This window comes from Haliotis asinina, chromosome 15 (assembly GCF_037392515.1).
Source record: "Haliotis asinina isolate JCU_RB_2024 chromosome 15, JCU_Hal_asi_v2, whole genome shotgun sequence".
NCBI classification, from domain to species: Eukaryota; Metazoa; Mollusca; class Gastropoda; order Lepetellida; family Haliotidae; genus Haliotis; species Haliotis asinina.
Window position 1 is genome coordinate 17,977,797 of NC_090294.1, and position 25,233 is coordinate 18,003,029.

The window sequence follows — 25,233 nt, forward strand, 5'->3', positions numbered from 1 at the left end:
GAATATATCTACAAAACAGCAGGAAACCCTATATGATAACAGTTTCGTTGGCCTGAATTTGTGGAACCCGCTCACCAATCCAGACATAGCGAAACTAAAAACCAGTACGTGTATGACGTTGAGAGCCATTGTCCATACCTTTCTGAATCAGCACTGATAATGAAATTTTTGAGTCTGGGTCTGTGAGTCTATTTCTAATACTGGTTGAAGGTTGATGATAAATACTTGTATCTCACTCGAAGCCGTGAGTGTTTTGAAAAAACTATCGTTTCATGGAATGGAACAGATTCAACGCTCGAGTTATAAACAACGTTCACGCCAAAACCTTGACGTCGATAGTGGGCGTGTTCAGTCTGTTTACAAACTGCCTTCAAGTGTTGATCATGATGACGATACCATTTGCTCCATTGTGGGTCATCGTCTCCGATGATAATTATCGCCAGAGCCTCCTTCAAAGGTGTGTCTCTCACGTTCTCTGAATCTGTTCGACAGACGGCGTTGGTAACGTGGGCGTGGGTGGCACTGTGGCGCTCAGGTCGATGATGGACGGACAGAGAGGGTGCTGACGTTGCCGGTGAAATCCATGCAGCCAGGAAGCTGTGCTTGAACTGATATTTATACGAAGACGCTACGTGGGTCATGCGTCGGCGTGAGTAGATGGGTGGGGACAAACACTTACACGTGACCATGCCTTCAGTGGTGGCTACACAACATCGGAATTGATGTATGGATTGTAATCCTTTGGCCCACTCATTATTTTGCAAGTCATGTCAGTTTATTTCGCGTGGATGTTAATTAATACTTTGTTTTGACCTGTCGGACACCAAAGTTGTTCGGCTGAATTTTGCACTGTAAGGATTGGCCACGGACAGTAATAAGTTGGTCATGAACTTTAGTAGGTTGGACATGAACTACAGAAGGTTGAACATGAACTATGGCAGGTTGAACAATAATTACTAGTAGTTGCTCATGTACTCTAGTAGGTTGGCCATGAATGATAACAGTCTAAGTAAACTTATCCTCCATACTTTTCGTTACAATCCACGACTGAGTCCAACAAAACCTTATGGGAGGTCGCGTCAGATAACCTTTGAGATTGACCAATCAGAACACAGCTTACCAAATCGCGAAAGTGCACAATCGCACATACCCTTTGAACTTTTTATCTCGAAAAGGTTCGTACCCGAAGGTTCGTACCCGATTGCACACGGCGTGCGTACAATCATGACAACGGTGAGTAAACAGTCGCTGAAAATGGTGTTTTGGGCTATATTCAAGGAAATCTTGCGGAAATATTAGCTAATGGTAACCATGTCAACAGAAACCCCAAAGCGTATATACCGCAGGTCAAATAGTTGTGCTGTATGCGGATTTTTGTTTGTGGAGAGATCTGTGTCAGTGACCTGAATATTTTGAAAGTCCCTCCGATCCCTAAATAGTAGCCGTTGTCTGATTGGTTAAGTCTATTTAACCGTCTTGCGTTTGATTGGGCGGTCATTGGTCGCTCAAAGGTTACCTGACGCGACTTTCTACTAGGTTTTGTTAGACTCAGTGATGGAGTGTAACGAAATACACTGAGTTTACTTAGACTGTGAATGATAAAGGGCGGATCGTGAACTATGCTGCTTTGTTCATGAACGATAGCAGGTTCGTTGTGAACAATAATTAATTGCTCATGAACTATAGCTGGATGGTAATGATTAATAAAAGACAGACCATGAACTGTACCAATTTTGGTGATGAACTATATACCAGGGTGACCATGAATACTATGAGCTTAGTCTCGAACTGAAGCAAGTTGGTAATGAAAAATAACAGGTTGATTATGACCTAAAACTGACTGACATTAGCTGAAAGTAGGTGGTCATTAACTCAAATTGGTTGGTCACGAACAAAATTTACGGAAACAGTCTAGCGAAGAAAAAGAACACGTTGTACTATAACGTTTGTAAGAACAAAATACGAGTTATAATGGTCAATGCCCGTAACACTGTCTCTCTTCTTGATGCAGGTGGTCTATTAATCGTTGACAGTAATGTATTCTACACTATAGATGTTTGGTGAAGAAATACTTTTATGATTTTTACAAACTAATAATTGATTAACCGATATTAAATTAACTATAGTTCGACAGCCTATTAAGACTTTCAAAAGGTCCAAACAAATAAGAAAAAACGATAGTGTGCATTCATATGGAATCATAGCTTTAAATTCCTTAGTTAGAGAGTGTGTTTAGTTTTACGTCGCACTCGGCAATATCCCAGCTTCATGGTGGCGGTCTGTGAATATTCGAGGCTGGACCAGACAATCCAGACAGCGCAACTGGGCAACGATGACATGTGCTAACCAAGTCAGCAAGCCTGACTACCCGATCCCGCTAGTCGCCTCTTACGACAAGCGTAGTCGCCTTCCATGGCTAGCATGGGTTGCTGAAAGTCTGTTCTATCCCGGACCATCACGGATCCTTTAAATTCCTTAATGCGTGGGAGTGAATATATGCACTATACCTCCACACACACCCATAGGATCGATAATATTGTCTCAAACACAGACAAGGTAGAATACGCTCTTAAACTCCTATCAGGAATATAGCACATTCTGCACGTATCACGAATGGCCTATGAACATTCTGTTAATTAGTTGCACTGATAATAATATCGCGACATTGCTTGTCACGCTACTTTCCGGCAAGGCGTTATAGCCAAACACAAAGCATAGAGCAGAATACTAAATACATTCTTCAAAAATTGTTTATAGCACAATATTCTCCCGATAGGCAATAAATACTGTATTTCCCCATTAAGATAACGTTTGACCTTCACTGGCATTCTATAACGCTGTGATGTCACAGTTAAACTGACGTGAGTCAATGACGCCGATATGGAGGTCGAAGCATTGGATAAGGGTTTATAAACACCAGCCAAGCCTCGTTATCAACTTCAATAGACTTGGCCCTGCTCTGGTCAAATAACAAGCGGTTGGTCGCCCTTTGCTATTTGGCCAGTTAGCAGATCATATAATCCCCCAGGAAGCCAACACCTGCGTCCATATTTGATAATCAGTTATTTAGCCAATATTTTCATGTTGTTGGGGCGAGAGTCTCGTAAATATGGCATATATAACAAGCAATAGAAACTATGCTAAAAAGTGGTTTCAGCTCAAGTCTGACATGATTTTGCAAACCCGGGTTGTGTAACCCTATAACACTGGTCTGCTTCTGTTTGGATTGATAATTATATTTTACAGACAAAGGGTCAATTTCTGTGACTGTATGTTGGTCGCGAAACGTTACCACAACTGTATGGGCGGTTGGTTAGCCTAATGGTTAAAGCGTTTACTCATCAAGCCGAATATTCGGGTTCAATACCTTACATGGGTACCATGTGTGAAGCCCATATGTCTTGTGTTCCCCGCCGGGATATTACTGGAAAAATGCTAAAAGAAACATACTCGCTCACTACCATAACTATACCTTTCTGTGATTTAACTACTCAGGTAAGCTGTGAGATCATCGTGAATCACTTCATATGTGCTGTAAAGGAAACAGCATTTCACTTCTTCAAATGGAAACAAATTCCAGACACGAAAGTGTAATCCCAAATATGACATGTGTTACGATAAGGGACCGTTCATATTCTATGGCTAGAAGATGATGATGTTTGTGTATGATGGAGAAGCACACGCACACGCACACGCACACGCACACACGCGCGCGCACACATTAGAATGTCGGTCGGCATAATGATAATGTGACAAGGACAAGGCAGAAATCACTAATCGTGTCTCTCTGATATGGTACCTCGGTCCACAAGCACTAATCATCCCTAGCACTCTAATCAGACCGAAGTCCGGACCAGTCCAAGTCGCTACTTAAACACATGCAAATACATGCACTGCCGTCGATGGAAGATCAATTTTGAACCATCTCCCACAGATACCTTATGTTCTGTTACATAGCTGGGCTCACGAATTAAACCGAAATAGCATCTGTTCAAGAGACCCTACTCAGTACGGACGCTATGCAGAAATCACAAAACAAACTCATATTTCAGAGTTATCTGTGTGCCATCAGAAGTATCCACCGACACCATCATGCACATTGATTACCGACTTCCCACTACGACATCGTCAATTTGTCTCCATGAACAAATATCTATTTTTTTCAGAAATGAATATCTGAACAAACAGATGTCTTTCAGTCCGGGGTTGTCGTGATTGCCATTTCAAGTTGTTGCTGTTGCTCTTAGTACGCTCAAACACGTTATCCGAAACATATGTTTGAACACAGTACGTGGATGGCAGGGCGATGGGGTAGTTCACCCGTCACACCGAAGTCCGGGTTTGATTCCCCACATGGATATAACGTGTGAACTGATTTCTGGTGTCCCCAACCGTGATGTTGCAATGGTCACTCACATTCATACCAAACACTCAAACATACTGCTAGTAAAATACCAATTTATGTCAACATAATGTACAATGGCAAAATTGAAGACAATACTATATTAAGCCTTTGATATAATTGTTTTAAAAATATTTTAAATCATCCAATAAATAGATGTCAAATAAATATTGGCACGGAGCAGCTCCTTTAAAATATATGTTCTAGCTATTCCGTTTTATTGTATTATTGTATTGTCATTTTCAAACTATGAAGTATAGAATGAATTTGATTATCAGCTGTTCACCTGGTAAAGAAAACGATTTTCCGTCATTAAATTAAATAATGACAGTAATTTAAAAGGAAATGGAAACTTAACATCCTTTAACATCCATTTAATGCCCTTTGTTTCCGGGTGTATTTTCCAGTATTTCAAGATAACAGTAACATACTGCAACACACGGATATTGGCATCGGGTCTATCCTGGTAGAATAATGAAACCACCCGATCCTCATTTAAATTACCCACATTACCCACAGGCAGTCTTCTTTACAGTCTTAACCCACCCCAAACTCTTTCAATGATTCGCAGTCATCCAGGCTGCATTCTGAAACCGCTCAACCCTCATTTTAATGACTCACGGCCATTCAAACATCAGACTCTCATCTTAGCAGTTTCTTACTATCACTGGATATTTGTACAAAATGAAATCACACATTTTCAATTACAAATATTTTATTTCAAAGTGGGAGATAAATCCATAAATGTGCAATTGTTCAAACAACTAAAACGTTAAAGTGAAATAAGCAGACATATGAAAATAAACAAGGGGGTTAATCCAATACGGTCAATCTAGTCTATATCAACTTCAAATCAAACGTTAAACACACAATTAAAGCGGACTAAAACAATTTGTTTAAAACATTTTCCGTTCGATTGACTCGCCATCACTTACTGACGGTAATTTTTTTAGATGTTATCAAAATTACAACGACAATACTTCTCACAGCGTAACGAAAATATAATTATAATTGCAGTAAACACATTATCAACCTGATACGAAAATTTGACTTCAGCTTAACTTACTCTAAAGTTCTCCTTTACTGTTTAATATTAGTGTTTGGTCAAGTTTGAGAAACACGTTTTCACGGACATACACATGCCCGGTCAGCCTGTCCTTCCAGGAGATCCCTACAGGATGAACTGGGCTGCCAGGGCCACGACGGGGGCAGCAGTGGGGACCCCAGGATAGGGACCACTTGAGCCAGCAATGTCGATGTGAGAATATTTCAGGGGTGTGGCCGAGTCTTTTCCATGCTGAATACATAAACATCAAATCAGTATATTCAGTCCAAATACAGGTTTTGCTAAATATTTAATACACTAAAATTTTGTCTCACTTTGTATGAAAGGCCTATCATATTTTGTCATGCCAAGCTGCTCTGTCAAAATGTGCAACTAATCTGCTATCCCATGCATGGCTTAGCATGCTTTGGCAAAATCAAGCCACTCTATGTACACCATATTATTCCTTGTCAAGTCATCCTGGTAAATATGATAGGTCTAGGCATTGCCACTAACCAATATATACCTGGTCCATGCATGGCCGCTCACCAAATATACCTGGTCCATGCATGGTCGCTCACTAAATATACCTGGTCCATGCATTGCCACTCGCCAATATATACCTGGTCCATGCATGGCCGCTCACCAAATATACCTGGTCCATGCATGGCCGCTCACTAAATATACCTGGTCCATGCATGGCCACTCGCCAATATATACTTGGTCCATGCATGGCCGCTCACCAAATGTACCTGGTCCATGCATGGCCGCTCACTAAATATACCACGTCCATGCATTGCCGCTCACCAAATATACCTGATCCATGCATTGCCACTCTCCAATACATACCTTGTCCATGCATTGCCATCTGCCTATATATATCTGCTCTATGCATCACCACTTACCTATATATACCTGATCTGCGCATCACCATCTGCCTATATATACTTGCTCTATGCATCATCACCTACCTATATATACTTGATCTATGCATCGTCACCTACCTATATATACCTGCTCTATGCATCGCTCGACTATACATACCTGGTCCATGCACTGCCATCCACCTATATATACCTGGTCCATGCACCACCCGCCTATTTATACCTGGTCCATGCACTGCCACCCGCCTATATATACCTGGTCCATGCACCACCCACCTATATATACCTGGTCCATACACTGCCACCCGCCTATATATACCTGATCCATACCCTGCCACCCGCCTATATATACCTGGTCCATGCACCACCCACATATATATACCTGGTCCATACACTGCCACCCGCCTATATATACCTGGTCCATACACTGCTACCCGCCTATATATACCTGGTTCATGCACTTCCACCCGCCTATATATACCTGGTCCATACACTGCCACCCGCCTATATGTACCTGGTCCATACACTGCCACCCGCCTATATATACCTGGTTCATGCACTTCCACCCGCCTATATATACCTGGTCCATGCACCATCCACCTATATATACCTGGTCCATACACTGCCACCCGCCTATATATACCTGGTCCATACACTGCCACCCGCCTATATACACCTGGTCCATGCACTGCCACCCGCCAATATATACCTGATCCAAGCCAGAAGCTATCATCATGAAAGCAGCTGGGGACTGATGTCCTCTATACAACCAAGGACCGGGACTACGAATCACGCACTGGAGGGTGTCCTCATACTCCGTCCTCCGTTTGTGGACACCATAATCCTACACGAGACACAAAATGGCATAAATATGTCTGCCATACCTTGTCAAGCCCTGCTGCCATCATCATGTAGGCTGCTGGAGACTGGTGACCTCTGCTGATCTGTGAAGCACTCACGCCAACCTGGCATTGTAGGGTGTCCTCATATTCTGACTTCCCCTTGTGGATGGTATAGTCCTGTCATGATGATAATGATGATGACTGTTACGATGATGATGACAATAATTATAATAGCGACAATGATGGCGACAATGATGATAATGATTGTTTCAAAAATGATGAAGACAATAATGATAATAGTGAAAAGAACGAAGATGACGATAATGACTGTTATGATGATGATGAAAACAATAACGATAATTGTGACAATGGCGACGACGATGATGATGATTGTTACGATGATGATGATGACTGTTATGATGATGATGAAAACAATAATGATAATTGTGACAATGGCGACGACGACGATGATGATTGTTACGATGATGATGATGACTGTTATGATGATGATGAAAACAATAACGATAATTGTGACAATGGCGACGACGATGATGATGATTGTTACGATGATGATGATGACTGTTATGATGATGATGAAAACAATAATGATAATTGTGACAATGGCGACGACGATGATGATGATTGTTACGATGATGATGATGACTGTTATGATGATGATGAAAACAATAATGATAATTGTGACAATGGCGACGACGATGATGATGATTGTTACGATGATGATGATGACTGTTATGATGATGATGAAAACAATAATGATAATTGTGACAATGGCGACGACGACGATGATGATTGTTACGATGATGATGATGATGATGATGATGATGATGATGATTGTTACGACGACGACGATGATCATAGTAACAATGACTACCACGACGATGCCAATGATCTTACAATGTTGACAGGACCAAAAAGGCAATAGTGACATTATTGACAACGACGATGATGGTGATTATCTCGATCGTAACGACGATGATGGTGATTATCTTGATCGTAACGACGATGATGGTGATTATCTTGATCGTAACGACGATGATGGTGATTATCTTGATCGTAACGACGATGATGGTGATTATCTCGATCGTAACGACGATGATGGTGATTATCTCGATCGTAACGACGATGATGGTGATTATCATGATCGTAACGACGATGATGGTGATTATCATGATCGTAACGACGATGATGGTGATTATCTTGATCGTAACGACGATGATGGTGATTATCTCGATCGTAACGACGATGATGGTGATTATCATGATCGTAACGACGATGATGGTGATTATCTTGATCGTAACGACGATGATGGTGATTATCATGATCGTAACGACGATGATACCAAATGATAACGAAAACGGCCACAAAAGCAACTGAAATAGAAAGCGTCATTAGTTGGTTACCATGTAAATATTTGGTGTGTTTGTTGCTTGTCGACAATGTGTTCCAACTATGCTTAAGCTATATTACGGTCATCGGCATATGACAATCTGGACTAGACAATCGGTATTGTGAGCAACATTAGGAAGGGTTGTTGTACGAGTGAGTGAGTGAGTTTTAAGCCGCAGTAAGTAATATTCCAGCAGCATGCAGTGATACACAGGTACCCTTGCAAAAATTGTAAAGTTCAGCCATTTGCGGTGATCATGGATGTTAGTTTTTCTTTGATTTTCAAAAAACAATACAAAATAAGAATGCGATTAATTGCAATATTTTGACAACATGTGTCACTCTTGGTTTCAGTCATGCATAAACTGACAAAACATTTCTGTTGCTACTACCTCTCTCCTGACAGTTGACACTTCAAGGGGGTCCCCGAACCTGTCTCCAGAACGCTGTATGGCATGTGCCGTGTCCACCTCTCCTGCTGGCCCGTTGTCCATGATAATCTGTGCACAGAATGAGCTTAGTGATACCAGAGAATATAGAATGAGCTTTTTCTCCAGGCTCTAGCTATACCCACAGATCTGTTGTTTTGTGTTCTAACTGCGTTATGTACAGTACCCTTCAAATAAAACTGTCACGCCAATGTTTGTCTGAACCTAGTTTTAATAGGGGTAACGTTTGTGGTGAAAGGTACATGTATGTCTATCACTGTTCCCCGTTCACGTGGCATTCGTAGCGAACCCAACTTGCAGCTCAGATATTCAGAGGAGAACAAAACAACAACAAAGACGACGATGACGACGACGACGACGACGAATCACCCCCAAACCAGCAGTGCGACTATTTCCATGTTCCCTCTGTAACTTAACACGATTACAGTCTCGATTGTATGGAATCCTAGATGGGACATCTTCGCGTTCTCATTGCTCAGTTGCCACACTATGGGTAACTGTGAAACCTATTGCTTGTGCTTGTAAGGGCGAGAACGTGGCAATGACAACAGAATTTCCCTGTGTTGTTAAACGTGAACGCTTGTCTTCAACAGAGGCATTTGTCTAACGCTTTAGACTCTGAAATTATATACTTTTGGCAGCTACAAACAGCTTTATTCCAACTGAAAATAAAAGGAGCCCCAGTGAGATTTGGGAATTCTGAACCTATGGAAATCTAGACTTCAAGTTGCTTCGTTTAGGGCTATAAAACACTGAAGAAAGAGTGGAACACCAGGGGGAATGGGTGCAGAGGCATCGTCAACTTTACGGCGTTTCGATGAGCTCAATTGAATCTGCTTTGATCAGTTCTCTTTAGAGATAAAGGTCCGTTCAACAAGGAAATCTTAGTTCTAAGACACCTGTTACTGTTAATGTACTGGCTTACGACAATCTTATCACTTAGGGGCGTTGGGGTAGTCTAGTGGATAAAGCGTGCGCTCGTCACGTCGAAGACACGGGTTCGATTTCCCACATGGGTACAATTTGTGAAGCCCATTTCCGGTGTCCCCGCCGCGATATCATTGGCATATTGCTAAAAGCGGCGTAAAACCCAACTCACTCACTCTTAGCGCTAAGATCTCTACATTCTAGGTTTGTGCTTTTGCTAGACAGTAGCAACAAATAACACGTTTCAAGAATTAAATGGATTCGTTGAGGACCACTATTGACGATATGAGAGTTAACGTTCGATTATCCAGGGGCGTAGCTACCATTATAGAAAAAAGCAAGGGCTTACACAAGATTCTTGGTAGAAAGGTCGAACAAGCCTTCGTTAGTAAGTTTGTATCCTATTGGGCTTACGTGAAAAGAAATAGCTTGCTACGTGCCTGAATCTTGGCAGTCGAGAGCCCCACAGTAACGAGGTCTTCGTCACATTCGTCACTTTTCGTAACTTGCAAGTTTTTACGGAGTGACAAGAGTAGTTGTGCGCATCCGAAACTGATCTACCTCACAGACTAAACACGAACCCCAGTATATTTACTCACCGAGTAGGCGTCTCCGCAGGTCCTCTTGGCGTGGCCCGTGAGGGTGGCGATGGTGAAGATATGGGGGTCGACAACACCTGGTTCGCTCGCCTGGTGGTTGGACAAGCAAAACTATAATAACTATCTGCACGCACAGGAATTTCAAAAATACCATATATGCATTTGAGATAAAGTAACTTTGTTGAAATAATGGTGAGGTAATAATAATAAAACTGGACAAACACAAACACAAAATGATTTATTCTGTTAAAATATACAGGTCTACAAGTGCTCAATATAACTTATATCACTATTGCCTGGTTTACATGTGGCCTGCGATGGGTCAACGGCGCCTATAAACTGACCGTAGCCCCATTTCTATGCAGTCACAGTAGCCTCTACGATTTTGTCAAGCAGCAAAGTTTGACAAATTTGAAATAGTCGTAAGTCTGTATCCCACAGGTGGCACCGCACGAAGGCCGCATGGTGATCATATGATAAACACGCGAATTTTAGTCCCAAAAAATCGTGTGGCGATAGTGGACACCCGCACTGCTTCCGCACGATCATCGAGCGGCCTCCTTGAGGGGCTTGCAAAATCGCAAGGACACTGTGCGGTCATCCCATGGCAGCCACGTGATGGCCATGTGACAGCCTTCCTCTGAGCCGATCAGTTTCCCTATGGGTATACATTGACAATCCCTAGCAGTTCTATCACTTGTCTCGACCCGTGACGATCAGCGGTAGAACAGGTCTTCAGCAACCCAAACTTGGCACAAAAGGCGACTATGCTTGTCGCAAGAGGCGTATCGGGTGGTCAGGCTCGCTGACTTGGATGACACATGCCATCGGTTCCCAACTGCTCTGATCGATGATCATGCTGTTGACCACTGGATGGTCTAGTCCAGATTCGATTATTTACAGACCGCCGCCATATAGCTGGGATATTGCTGAGTGTGGCGTAACACTAAACTCGCTCATTTGTCTCAGTTCAAGAGAGGAGTGCAAGAGAACAAGATGTACATGGTGAACCATCTCCGCTCAGTCTCCGCGCGGACGCCACATGCGATCCGTACGACGTCGGTGCAGTATCTCAGGAGACGCACGGAAACCGCACGGTCTCCACATGATCCCCTTACGATCTCCTTGTGATTTCTGTGCAGCTTCCATACAGGGTGTCCTCTGTCTGTCCCCAAGGAAACCGGACGATGCCCGTAGACAATGTGAGGGCAAACGTCGTAACCAACGGTCATCCACGATGTCTCAACAATCGTCGGAGAATCGTACACTACTTTATCGTACGCCGCCCGTGGAAAATGTGATCGTGATCGATCTTAAAAAACAGGGTCGATTTTTGTGGTAAGAACAACCATTCACCCGAACTCCTTAGGGACCATGAAGTTAAGTTGCCTACCTCCTCTTTGAACTTGCAGAGGAGGTCAGTCATGACCATCCTCCCCTCAGCGTCAGTGTTCCCGACTCTCACCCTCACCCCGGCGCGTGACGTCACGATCTCATCAGCCACATAGCCCTCTGAAACAGAAACAGTCTTCTAATTAAGGTCTCTGATCATGAAATGGCTAAGATGATAGTTGTCTCAGATAACCCTAGGCCGTTCCTTTGCTTCGAATCAGCAATAGTACGCCGCTCTAAATACCGTCCAATCAGATTACACTCGTGAGCGAGAGAAAGTCTGTGCTGTTCCACCCTTCATGGCTGAAACCCACTCTCAGTAGTATGTAATACTCCAATGGTGTAACCACTGGTGTAACGGGTAGGTCGTTAAAGATCCGGGTGATATCTCTCAGAACTGGTCTTCAGCAACCATGCTTGTCGGGTGTGCAGGATGTGACTTGTATGATACATGTCATCGTTTTATGATTGCGTAGATCGATGCTCATGGTGTCAATCACTGGATTGTCTGAGAAGACTCGAGTAGTTACAAACCGCCGTTCCGTGGCTGGAATATTGTCCGGCGTTAAACAATAAACAAACAAACAAAACGCAACAAACAATAAACACAAACAAAAACGCAGCAAACAATGAACACAAACAAAAACGCAGCAAATAATGAGCGCATAAAAAACACAACAAACAATAAACACACAACCAAAAACACAAAACAGACAAACAAAAACACAACACTAAAAGCACACAATAAACACAATAAACAATAAATACACAAACAAAAACACAACAAACAATACCTGATTGCACATACCTGCACCCACACTGTTCCTCACCATGCCCAACGCACCCCTCACCCTGATGCCCGGGGGTTTCAGGATCGACAGAATCTGAACCAAAAGAATGTGTTGCCGAAAGCTTGTTTCACTTGTTAGTTTTGGTCATGTATGTACTGTATGTATATACCATTCTACTTAAAACACTGCATCATTTTTCAATATGGCCGTCTGACGAGTCTTGATGACTGACAATGACGGTGTTTCGAATCCCACATCCACCCAAGTATTTGTGTTTGTACACATCATACCGGGTCGTATACATCTACGAACTTCCGGGGTAGTGTGGTAGCCTAACGGCTAAAGGACAACGCCGAAGACACGGGTTCGATTCCTCACGTTGGTAAAATGTGCTCTTTTTTGTGTCCTCCGCCGTGATTTTGTTATTATTGTTGCGAAAAGCGTCGAAAACCTAAACTCACTCATTCTACGATCTTTGACCAACTCATCATGACACTGACCTCACACCTCATCCTGCACACAGACTCGTTCCCACAGGCTAGACACAGGGTTCTCCAATAGGGAATCTGATAAAAATGTTCTAAAACCGATCCAGAACAACATATCCTTGGAGTCACCAATTGTATAGATCGTCATGCTTAGTGACTGGGTTGATAGCGAGTCAGCGTACCACTGCGTCGTGATCACTGTGATCACTCACTGACTGTCTGATTCGGATACGATTACTTAGAGGTCGCCATGACAGACTTATCATAGTAAAGTAGAACTATGTACATGTACAATGTAGTAGATTGTTCAAGATGTTGTGGTTGTACATATCTGATTGATTTTCATCCCGTATTTCACTTTCAGATTTACCAACAAAATGAAAACTTCACGAGCGAGTGAGTTTAAGTGGCCACGGTGGCGTTGAGACAATAGGGTGTGCAACGTTAAACAAACAAACAAACAAACAAACAAACAAACAGGACCTTCAGCGTGACTCACCTTGAAGAATCCCGCGACTGCCGCCGCACCGCACTTATCCCTGTGCATGCCGGCCATGTTACCGCCGGCTTTGATGTCAGCGCCGCCGGTGTCGTAGGTGATGCCCTATGGGGATACAACAGCGTTAAGCGGTGGGGTTGCAATAACATGCAATCTAGCATGGATATCAGAACGTGTAAGCAAAACCACATCCGAACCAGATTGCTAAGAAGTCCTGAGGGTTTTCCCAAAGTTTACAGTTCACATTAGTAAAACGGTTGCGTGGGAAATTATGTATCTACTGCTAAAAGTGTTTCTTAGTTATCTTAATAACTTTGATGCTTACAGGTAATTGAATTCATTACTCGTACCTAAACTCAAGGTATTTTTTACAAAGATTATATACAGTTCCAAGGCTGTCGTGAAGAACCGCGTTAGAATTGGTCAGCCTCTTCAGTAACTGGATTATATGGTCAGACTCGCTGATATGGTTGACACCTGCATGTCATCATATCCAAGATGAGAAGATCCATCCTCATGTTTTTGATCAATGGATTGTCTGGTCCAGACTCGATTATTTACCAACCGCCACCATATAGCTGGATTACTGCTGAGTGAGGCGTGAAACAGACAACAAACCTAAGCCTACACTTACCTTCCCGACCAGGAAAATGGTTTTCTTGATGTCACCCTCCCCTTTGTACTCCAGGAAGATGAGTCGGGCGTTGTGGCGAGAGACAACTGAAATATGTTATAAATACAATTACATTGCACCGTCGATCCGTGAATCTTTGTAACCACAAGGCCACCCAACAGGCAGTTCCAAAAGTACATTCAGTATCTTCGGCAATACCAACAAGTGTATTAAAGTTAAGGATGGGCTGTGGGGTAGCGTCTACTCGTCACCTGGATGGCTGGGCTTCGACGTGTGAAGCCTGGTGTTGCTGGAATGGTACTAAACGGGTGTACGCCATACCGATAAACGTGGTCGAATATATACATCCTCGACATCTCCAGGGTATACGTACGTATACGATAGGTATGCCCTGGAGATATCGAGGATGGAATATACAGTGAGATAGGATATCCTGAACAAGAAGAAATGTAGGCTTGCACATTAGCATTGTAGATAGGGCTAGGCAGTTGGCAAAATCGTGTGTTTCGGGAACTGTGGGAGAGACTAGGAAGGCGAGGCAGTTGGCAAGATCGTGTGTTTCGGGGACTGTGAGAGAGACTGGGAGGGCTAAGCAGTTGGCAAAATCGTGTGTTTCGGGGACTGTGGGAGAGACTAGAAGGGCTAGCCAGTTGGCAAAATCATGTGTTTCGGGGACTGTGAGAGAGACTAGGAGGGCTAGGCAGTTGGCAAAATCGTGTGTTTCGGGGACTGTAAGAGAGACTGTAGACATTTATGTACTGACATCTGGCGGCTCGGTCGACAGCGGCCACACATGGATAATCCCGTTCCAACACAGCCCGATCCGACTCAACTTCCAGCTGAAACACACGGACACGCGTACAATTAAGTCTATTCAAACATTACATAATTCTCCGCCCACTGATGAATATTCATGACTATTATGGTATCAGTTCGTTTAAAGGTAGCCCATGTCTATGATACCACAATGTACGTGTGACTATTGAAATGTGCTTCCTTATGTGTGTGTGTGTGTGTGTGTGTGTGTAACTACATCAAGAATGTGTGTGCGTGCGAGCGCGCATGTGTGTGTGTATGTAGCTGCATTAAGAAAGTAATTCTATTCGTCTAAACGATGTAGCTATATGCAAGGCATAGAGGCATGTATATCAGCTCATTTAAACGTAGCCTTTGTATATAATAGCCCCAAAACACATGTATTAGTCTGTTGAAACAGTCACTGTATATAATAATCTCTGCTGTTAGCCAAGGCATATGGCTTACCTTAATACATGTCCCTTCAAAGGTTTTGCGTACATATTCTTCAACCCGGGGAGCAGCCATCCGCTCAGGGTCAGATCCACCAATGTCACGGGTCACAGTTCTGGTAAGTATTTAAGTACAAAATAATACATTCATGAACGAACAATCTGACTTCAGCACGGACAAATAGATGGTTATAAAACGAGGGACAACTAAACACTCACACTCACTCCTAGTGCTTGCATCATTACTATCTCTTCAAGCAACCCTCTCTGTTTCTAAATTAAGCAAATCTAGACCTGGCTCAAATTCTGAAACTCTTTTTAACTGATGTGGAGTATCTTATATTTTAATTATATATTTTCAAACATTTCGCAATAGTCCACCAAATCTGTTGCCCACAATATTTTATGGGCACACGAGGGCCAAACTTACCTGCCCTTCTCAACTGCTTCAGCAGTGGTAGCAGTTGCCTCCCCTTGTCCATCAGCACAGAATAGCCCCAACACCTCCGCCTTCTGCTTCTTGTCTGGGCGACCCTCGCATATCTCCAAAGGCTGCACAAACAACATCGATCCATCGTCTTACGACATCAGCAACTTCTTATCGCTTCACACCACCTCTACTCAAAATGATTGTCAATGGAAATTAGACTTTGTGATTTAACTTATTATCGCTTTACACCACCCCTACTCAAAATAATTGTCAATGGAAAATATACTTTGGGATTTCCCCCCCCCCCCCCCCCCCCCACCCATGTCTTATATTCAAGTGTCTTAAGGTTTACTTTGACTGACTGCCCAAGCTGCAGCTTGCAGCAAGAGAGCGTGGATCATGTGTATGGTGGGGACCATGGTCCAAACCCAAGCCATTCACTCGTTACAGGCGTGGTAGGGTAGCCTAGCAGTAAAAGCGTTCGCTCATCACGCCGAAGTCCGGGTTGATTCTGGTACAATGTGTAAAGCCCATTCTGGTGACCACGCCGTGATATTGATGGAATACTGGCAAAAACGGCGTAAAACCCAACTAAATTAATTATGCTTTTACAAACCTGTAGCAGAGACCATATAATAGATTAATAATAATATTTATTATATGGTCTCTGCCTGTAGACAGCTATGGGTTTGGATTTAATATTTAATCTGAACTCGAATGAATAAGGACTGTCAGTATTACAGTATGTATCCTGAAACTTTACAAACATTTTTAATGCGTTATATATGCGAAGAATATTATGGCATTTTTGTTCCTATGATTTTGTTATCAGCCTACCACGTAGAGAGCCTGAAGAGCCCCAAGAGCAGCCACAGCGCATGCGTCAGGGAATTTCTCGTTTCCGGTGCATACTAGAAGCGGACGCTTACATCCACACTGAAGACATCTGCAGGCCCAAACAGTACTCATTATAAATTAAAACAGGGGATGTGTACGTTTATGAAACTATGAATGGACAAATAGTAAAACATTTTTTAGGACTTTCAAAGAAATACATATGTTAATGAACGATCCGCCATTTTTGCAGAGGATGCAGTTCTGTTTTTATTCCCATTAGATGTGTCAGGATCCGATGAGGTACATTTCATTACAACATTGGTCGGTTCGTCAGCATCATAACTGTGGTCGTGGGCTAGAACCTGAATACCTTTTGATGCCTTTGGTAGCCGCCTCCCCGTAGCGTCTGACGTCATCATAATCCCGCGTGACGGGGCCAGTCGGGGCGAAAATCTGAAGTAAACAATGACAACATGAGCATTGACTGGGTATAATCAAATGAGTAATCATGGGCGGATCCAGAGAGGGAGAGAGGGGTGGGGGATGAAGGTCCTGACATTTTGCTAAATGATCATTGAAACTCGGGTCAAAATGAAGTATGCAGATTATAACTTGAAATACATGGTCGCTCGCAGACATATTTCAGTTACAGTTCACGTGGAAACCTACGGCTGTAGCTGTGACTGATATATTATGTGTTCATAGCCTGAATATAAAATAGTTGCAATATCACATCGTCGTTGTGGAATATATGATGACGATTTCCACCTTTCTGACAAAATTTGATGTGTCTGTAATCATGCCTCTCACAACGACAAGAGGCGGGGAGACAGCCTAGTGGTTAAAGCGTTCGCTCGTCACGCCGAAGACCTGGATTCGATTCCCCACATGAGTACAATGCATGAAACCCATTTCTGGTGTTCCCCCACCATGATATTGAGGGGAAACTACTAAAACGTAAGTGTGTTTAAAACTAATTATATAAACACACCCAATAACGTCACAACACTCCGTTAAGAGGTTCGCGATACAATCCCAGTATATGCACCACCGTAAGGCTGATTGTGAGTGTATTGACACCAATACGTACACAGGGAACAAGACATGTCTAACGGTCCCTGATGGGGTGGATGCAGGGTTTTGGAGAAATCGGATGCACCTAAATCATTAAGTCCAAAGGATTTGGGGAAATGATCCTGGGAGGGGGGGCGGGGGGGTGGGGGGGTGTAAGGTGCAACTAACTGGATCGGGTGGTCAGGCTCCCTGACTTAGTTGACACATGTCATCAGTTCCCAGATTCTCAGACTGATGCTCATACTGTTGATCACTGGATTGTCTGGTCCATACTCGATTATTTTAAGACCGCCACCATGTTGCTGGAATATTGCTGAGTGCGGCGTAAAACTAAACTCATTCACTAACTCTGTCCAGATTATATCAGGTATTCAGAGAGTAACCGCTGATCTACAAGAAAGGTTGCGATGTCAGGGTGGATGTGCGTAACACAGAGCTGAAGTTTCACGTTGTTATTTCAGTCGTCTAGTACAAGTGAAATGTAACAGTATACACATGTAAGCAGTCTTTCGATTTAGTGCCACTTTTGACCGTGAGATTATCACACCTTTTAATTGATCTAGCGTGTTGTTCCATATCTGGCACTGCGAGTTCCGCGAGTTCCTTTTGCGGCAGTGTGCTGTTCACATAGCTCATAATAAATAATAAATTACTAAATAGACTTGACCAGGCTGGTGAAATGGGTTAACTGACTCGTGTGTCCTTGATGTGAATACATACAAGTCGTCGTGATGGAACTCGGTCCGTGGAGATCAGATGGACAGCGTCCACGTCGTCATAGTTCTTGTCCAGCTGTAAAATGACGACAAAATATTTTTGTCAAAATGAAAAAGACATTCGTGAAACTTGAAAATATGTTTTTTCTTCCTTCTTCTAACATATGTGTGTAGGTTGGGTACTATATATTTTTGGTGACCAAATCTTTGCCATTTGGTGCTCAATGGTTAATTATTTTGTTTTAAATCTAGAGCGTCTAACACAGACTAGACACAACATGCATGGCTAAATTGTATTGATAGCCTCAAACTACAGCATGAATTCATTTGAACAAGTGTTGAAGTAAATTAATTACAATTTAATTTGCTGAATAAGGAACAGATCCTGAGATTGCAGGCTGATGCAATTCGCATTCCGTCATGTGAATTTTACGTTTTCCATCTATCAACATTTTTTTACATAAACTAAAAAATAACACTTATTGCTGAGGCAAGTTAAAATGTGTTTAACACTCTGTAGCGGTGTTAACTAATATACATATAGTTTCTAATCTGTCAACAACAGCAAGCGTTTGATCTCATCTCACTTTCGAGACGGTTAAATTAGATCTACATTTGCACACAGATATTGGGAGAAAGGTCAGTTACGTAGTGTTGAATGGACAATATAGTAAGGACACGCTTTGGCTACAAAGATCTGGAGAAATCTGATAAATTAACCCGATGTTGTCATGGAAATTATCAGATGAGTTCGACTGAAAGTGAATTTAGACCCAAGATAGCACTACACAGGATACTGTGGAAAGCCACCATGGGACTTAAAACTGGACAAAACATTATTCTCAATTCCTGTAGTCGTTCTCATAAATTTGGTCGAAATTACAATAACTGGAAACGTCATGAAAAATAAATCTGAAGAATATTTTATACTTTTCACACCAAACCCTCCAGCCACACTGCCTTAACTCCGAAATATATCGGAGGAAAAGGGCTGTTACTGTAGAAATTGGATGTAGTTTTTTCTAGGGCACTGAGCGCCGCTTCCACTCAACTCCCCTCCACCCCCACCTGCTCACCTCTGCATACTCTTGTATGGGGGCCTGCAACCCTTGGAGAGCACCTGTTAGTTTCTCAACATCGTCTGTGACAACCACGACACCATCATATGAGGTGTCACTGAGACTGGAACACGCGACTACACCGACGGCCTCCATACTGCGAATGAGACACGTTCACTTTAATGTTGTCATGCGGTATTGAAGACAAAAAAGGGAAAAAGGCTTTTCTTAGAATCTGGGTTTTCACAACGGGTGATGCAACATTCCTCGAGAATGTAAACTCGGTTTAGTTCCTGCTCGTGACAAAGGCACACCTGGCTGTAGTCCAACTATCCAGTAACTAATCAGCCACTTGAAGGGTTGTGCCATAATCAGAGTGTGACTTAGATCGGCAGATAGTGAGAACAATACTACAGAGAGTTACACATATAACAATATAGGTTATAGGTTGTAGCAACCCTAGGTTACACATGTAACACTGGGTACACGCATGTAACACTGGGTACACACATGTAACACTGGATACACACATGTAACACTGGATACACACATGTAACACTGGACACCTACTTAACACTGGACAGCTACATGTAACACTGGATACAGACATGTAAGACTGGATACACACATGTAAGACTGGACACATTCGTGTAACACTGGGGACACACATAACACTGGATACATGTAACAAAGGTCACACACACATGTTACACCTGACACATACATGTAACACTGGACACACAAATGTAACACGACACACGTGTAACACTGGACACACACATGTGACACTGGACACAGTGACACACGTGAGACTCTGGACACATTGCAAGGTGTGAGGCTTATTGGTGTTCACGGCATTGGTTTTAAGGATTTATACAATGTGTAACAGAAAACACATTACAATTGAAGGTTTTATGGTTACTTTGTATGCATACAGTTATGGGTCACAGCGACCTCCAAGGTGTACAGTACATAAACATAACACAATATCGATTTGTACCATGTTATGGGGGTTCGACGTAATCACAATTTTGATTTGTAGTGGCAATAAAAGACCTATTATAATGGGTTTCTTGGTACTGGCAGTTTCAGTTTGTTATTGAATTCCTGGAAATGGCGAACCGCTCATCCAGTTCTGCTTTGCTATCGACAGAAAAAAGCAAAGGAAATATCATTTTACCGGGTATGCAACATGTTGTATTTATGTAATTGATACCCGAAAAGAATTATCGAAAATCCCATCTGATTTGCAAGACCGCTCAACAGTGATTGGACGACAAAGCTGTGCTGCAAACATGCAGTCATAAAACGGCAGTCTGTACATAAAAAGGTGGTTTGTATACAATCAAACCTGCACCAATCAATCCAGAGTTTGACACGATCATCGATACTGGCAATTGGCTGTATACGATGTAATGCGTCAACAGACTCAGCTAGCCCGGATTTCCAGAGCGTGATAGGACGTATTGGGTCGTATTTCCAATATACATGTACATATAGTTATGGGGTTATAAGAGGGAAGACAGGCGTTTTTAGTTCTCAGACGTTTACCACTTTGGTAACCGGTATATTCAAACGCAGTGGGCATACGACCCCACTTTATCATGACTTCTGATAATGGACACTTTTGACGTATACGACTCCTATGTATCACAAAGGAACATTATGAGAAATGTGATCATTCAAGAAGAGCATTATATTCACCATAGTTGGTTCCATGGTAGAGTCGACCTTCATGAGGAACTTACGACATACGTTGGTGGTAGACTGGTACCCTGCCTTTCGTCTGTTTGCGGCTGCCTGAGCACAAGCAGACAAACCAGTCTAACTAACTTGACTCCCGCACCCATAGTTCGACTTGTATATTGTTTCCACGTAGAATTAAACAATATAATGATTTCATTCTAACATGGACACATACTGGTAAACATTATCCAATATACGTATAGGTAACTCCTCACTTGGGAGTTTGGGGGGTGTATCCAAACATAAGTAATGGGCAAAATAATTACTGTTACGTTAACGGTTTCGCAATGACAGACACTGCCATAATATGAGTGAGTGAGTGAGTTTAATGTTACGTCGCTTTTGGCAATATTCCAGCAATATCACGGCGGGAGACACCAGAAAATGAGCTTCACACATTGTACCCATATGGGAAATCGAACCCGGGTCTCCGGCGTGACGAGTGAACGCTTTAACCACTAGGCTACCCCACCGCCGCGCCATAATATGCCATAACATGAAATGTTTTCAGAAGACATTCGCTCAAACACATTCTTTGGTCTAGTAGCAAGGCATAAGTCCCTGATTAAGTGAATTTCGTGCTGGCATGAAAAATTCCCAAAACAGCATAAATGGACATTGCTGAAAATACTCCTGCACAATTGTTGCATAAATACAGTGCACCCATGTAGTATAAAAAAAGAACATCACAGAATTGCCGAGGCCTTCACAAGATGATGGTGACAGAGCATTTGGTATGGTAGAACTGGTGACCACACAATATCACATTGCAAGAGTCTTGAATTGCAGCCAAGCAACAATCAGCAACTTCAGAGTTGCCAACAGACAGGCCAGAGATAAGACCGTCCAAGAACGGGTAGACCACGGGTAACAACGTCGGCTGAAGACCACCTCATACGAAGAATGATCGTGAATGCTATCAGTCATCATTTGTACTCTTTATGTACGTTTCTCGTAATGGAATTGGCCCTGACCGTGCAGCAAGGGCGGACGGACATTCCTATACACATTCCGTGACTCTTTGCTCCATCGTCCCCATGCCTAAGTCAGGGCGAATGGAGGGCACGAAAAGTACTGACTGGTGGGTGACCTTGTTTGATTTTATCTGTACCAGATAAAAATATTGCTTGCTAGTTTTGAAATAAACTGAAAATGACTTTGCATCCCAAACCTTCGTTTTTTTGGTCATTTTATTCTACATCAAACTCAGTTATGCGTTTTCATTGTGGGCCAGTATCTTGAGCGATATCGTCATATGCATGAACATGTATTAGAGCGATGTGTTCATGAACATGAGCGTGTATTTGAGCCATCAGTCCATTTGTGCGAACACGTATTAGAGCGATGTGTTCATAAACATGAATGTGCATTTGAGCCATCAGTCCATTTGTGTGAACACATATTACAGCGATGTGTTCATAAAAATGAACATGTATTAGAGCCATCAGTCCATGTGTGTGAACACGAAATAGAGCGATGTGTTCATAAACATGAACAAGTATTTGAGCCATCAGTCCATGTGTGTGAGTAGGGCGATGTGTTCATAAACATGAACGTGTATTTGAGCCATTCGTCATCAGTCCATGTGTGTGAACACGTATTAGAGTGGTGTTCATAAACATGAACGTGTATTTGAATCGTCAGTCCATTTGTATTAGAGTGGTGTTCATAAACATGAACGTGTATTTGAATCGTCAGTCCAAATGTGTGAACACGTGTTAGAGCGATGTGTTCATAAAAATGAACATGTATTAGAGCCATCAGTCCATGTGTGTGAACACGAAATAGAGCGATGTGTTCATAAAAATGAATGTGTATTTGAGCCATCAGTCCATGTATGTGAACACGTAATAGAGCAATGTGTTCATAAACATGAACGTGCATTTGAGCCATCAGTTCATGTGTGTGAACATGTATTGTGTTCAAAAACATGAACGTGTATTTGAGCCATTAGTCATCAGTCCATGTGTGTGAACACGTATTAGAGTGGTGTTCATAAACATGAACGTGTATTTGAATCGTCAGTCCATTTGTGTGAACACGTGTTAGAGCGATGTGTTCATAAAAATGAACATGTATTAGAGCCTTCAGTCCATGTGCGTGAAAACGTATTAGAGCGATGTGTTCATAAAAATGAATGTGTATTTGAGCCATCAGTCCATGTACGTGAACACATAATAGAGCGATGTGTTCATAAACTTGAACGTGTATTTGAGCCATTAGTCATCAGTCCATGTGTGTGAACACGTATTAGAGTGGTGTGTCATAAACACGAACGTGTATTTGAATCGTCAGTCCATTTGTGTGAACACGTGTTAGAGCGATGTGTTCATAAAAATGAACATGTATTAGAGCCATCAGTCCATGTGTGTGAAAACGTATTAGAGCGATGTGTTCATAAAAATGAATGTGTATTTGAGCCATCAGTCCATGTACGTGAACACATAATAGAGCGATGTGTTCATAAACTTGAGCGTGTATTTGAGCCATTAGTCATCAGTCCATGTGTGTGAACACGTATTAGAGTGGTGTGTCATAAACACGAACGTGTACTAGTATTTGAACCGTCAGTCCATGTGTGTGAAAACGTATTAGAGCGATGTGTTCATAAAAATGAATGTGTATTTGAGCCATCAGTCCATGTATGTGAACACGTAATAGAGCAATGTGTTCATAAACATGAACGTGCATTTGAGCCATCAGTTCATGTGTGTGAACATGTATTGTGTTCAAAAACATGAACGTGTATTTGAGCAATATCTTCCTGTGATGAACATGTATTAGAGCTACATGAATAATCAACTCCACACAACGTCAAACACCAAAAGTCCCCATTCTGTAACACCATCCTTATGATCGAACATTGAACATCATGGATAGATACAGATAGTGCGAAATGGGATTTTTAAACAACATCGTTAAATTTAAACTTTCGATTTGGAATCGGGATAGCTTGAGGTGATTGTTTTGATGCTACTGGACCAGCGCTATAACACAAAACTGATAAACCGACATTACCTTCATTGGCAGCAAACAAAATGGCTACTCTCGACAGTTGAGATAACTCTTATTCTAATCACGCTCGAATTAACGTGCGGATGCTAGTATGTCAGTATTCGGGAGCCGTGACAAGGAAACACTAAACGTTATAAGCGCTGTGTCAGTATTATACTAGTATTCGCACTTATTCCATTCATTATTAATGAGTATCGTCGGTTTTAAAAACAAATACATATGTTACTGCTGACATCAGATCTCCACCATTCGTACGGAGGTATTTGAACATCTGGCATAGAAGACTCAGGGATTCAGTTCACACAAGCAACATACTCTCTCCTCCCCTCCCTTCCCCCTCCCCCACCCCCATCCTTTTCTCTCTCTCTCACTCTCTCTCACTCTGCCTCTCCCTCTTTTTGCCACATCCGCGCCCCAGACCCCTCCCCTGACCCAACCCACCCCTCCTCTCTCTCAAACTACCTCCCTTCCTCTCCACCCACCCTGTTCCTCCCTCCCTCCCTCCCTCACTTTACCCACACACAGACACATGATGACGAAAATATAAAAAAATATAAAATTATCTATATATATATAAACATAAAATATAAACCTAGGAAACATTGCAGGGTACACTGAGAAGATGTACATATCTAACACCAGGTACACATACCTACCTTGCTGTATACAGAAGACGGGATGGACTGACTGCTGATTATCACCTGGTCGGGTCAAGGACAACTTCCACACATTTACAACAATGCATTGTAAA

The 25,233-nt window shown here is 42.4% G+C and overlaps 1 protein-coding gene across 3 annotated transcripts; it reads right to left on the minus strand.

Annotated features, from left to right (window-relative positions):
• Nucleotides 1–5,098: 5,098 nt before the first annotated feature.
• On the minus strand, nt 5,099–25,200 carry LOC137266362 (putative aminopeptidase W07G4.4). 3 transcript variants are annotated; one of them, XM_067801851.1, is made up of 16 exons: nt 25,139–25,200; nt 19,740–19,878; nt 18,668–18,739; nt 17,244–17,326; nt 16,874–16,982; nt 16,037–16,158; nt 15,623–15,722; nt 15,123–15,198; nt 14,360–14,445; nt 13,726–13,830; nt 12,756–12,831; nt 11,949–12,067; nt 10,556–10,645; nt 8,973–9,080; nt 7,216–7,350; nt 5,099–5,699 (listed from the first exon to the last, which is right to left on the minus strand). In XM_067801851.1, exons 2-16 carry the CDS (start codon nt 19,875–19,877, stop codon nt 5,574–5,576), a joined length of 1,545 nt encoding a protein of 514 aa, XP_067657952.1. In that variant the 5' UTR covers nt 19,878; nt 25,139–25,200; the 3' UTR covers nt 5,099–5,573. The 3 variants fall into 3 exon arrangements, with proteins under 3 accessions (XP_067657952.1, XP_067657953.1, XP_067657951.1); XM_067801852.1 differs by lacking the exon at nt 25,139–25,200 and adding an exon at nt 24,486–24,541; XM_067801850.1 differs by lacking the exon at nt 25,139–25,200 and having other exon boundaries at nt 19,740–20,101.
• Nucleotides 25,201–25,233: the final 33 nt, after the last annotated feature.

Bases quoted from the DNA above. Each gene is read 5' to 3' on its own strand.
- LOC137266362 (XM_067801851.1), bottom strand. From the start codon at position 19,877: ATGGAGGCCGTCGGTGTAGTCGCGTGTTCCAGTCTCAGTGACACCTCA. The intron at 14,446-15,122 runs GTCAGTACATAA...AACATATTTCAG, and splicing joins TGTCGACCGAGCCGCCAGAT to TTGTCTCTCGCCACAACGCC. The intron at 7,351-8,972 runs GTAGTAGCAACA...TCATCATGACAG, and splicing joins TGTCAACTGTCAGGAGAGAG to GACTATACCATCCACAAGGG.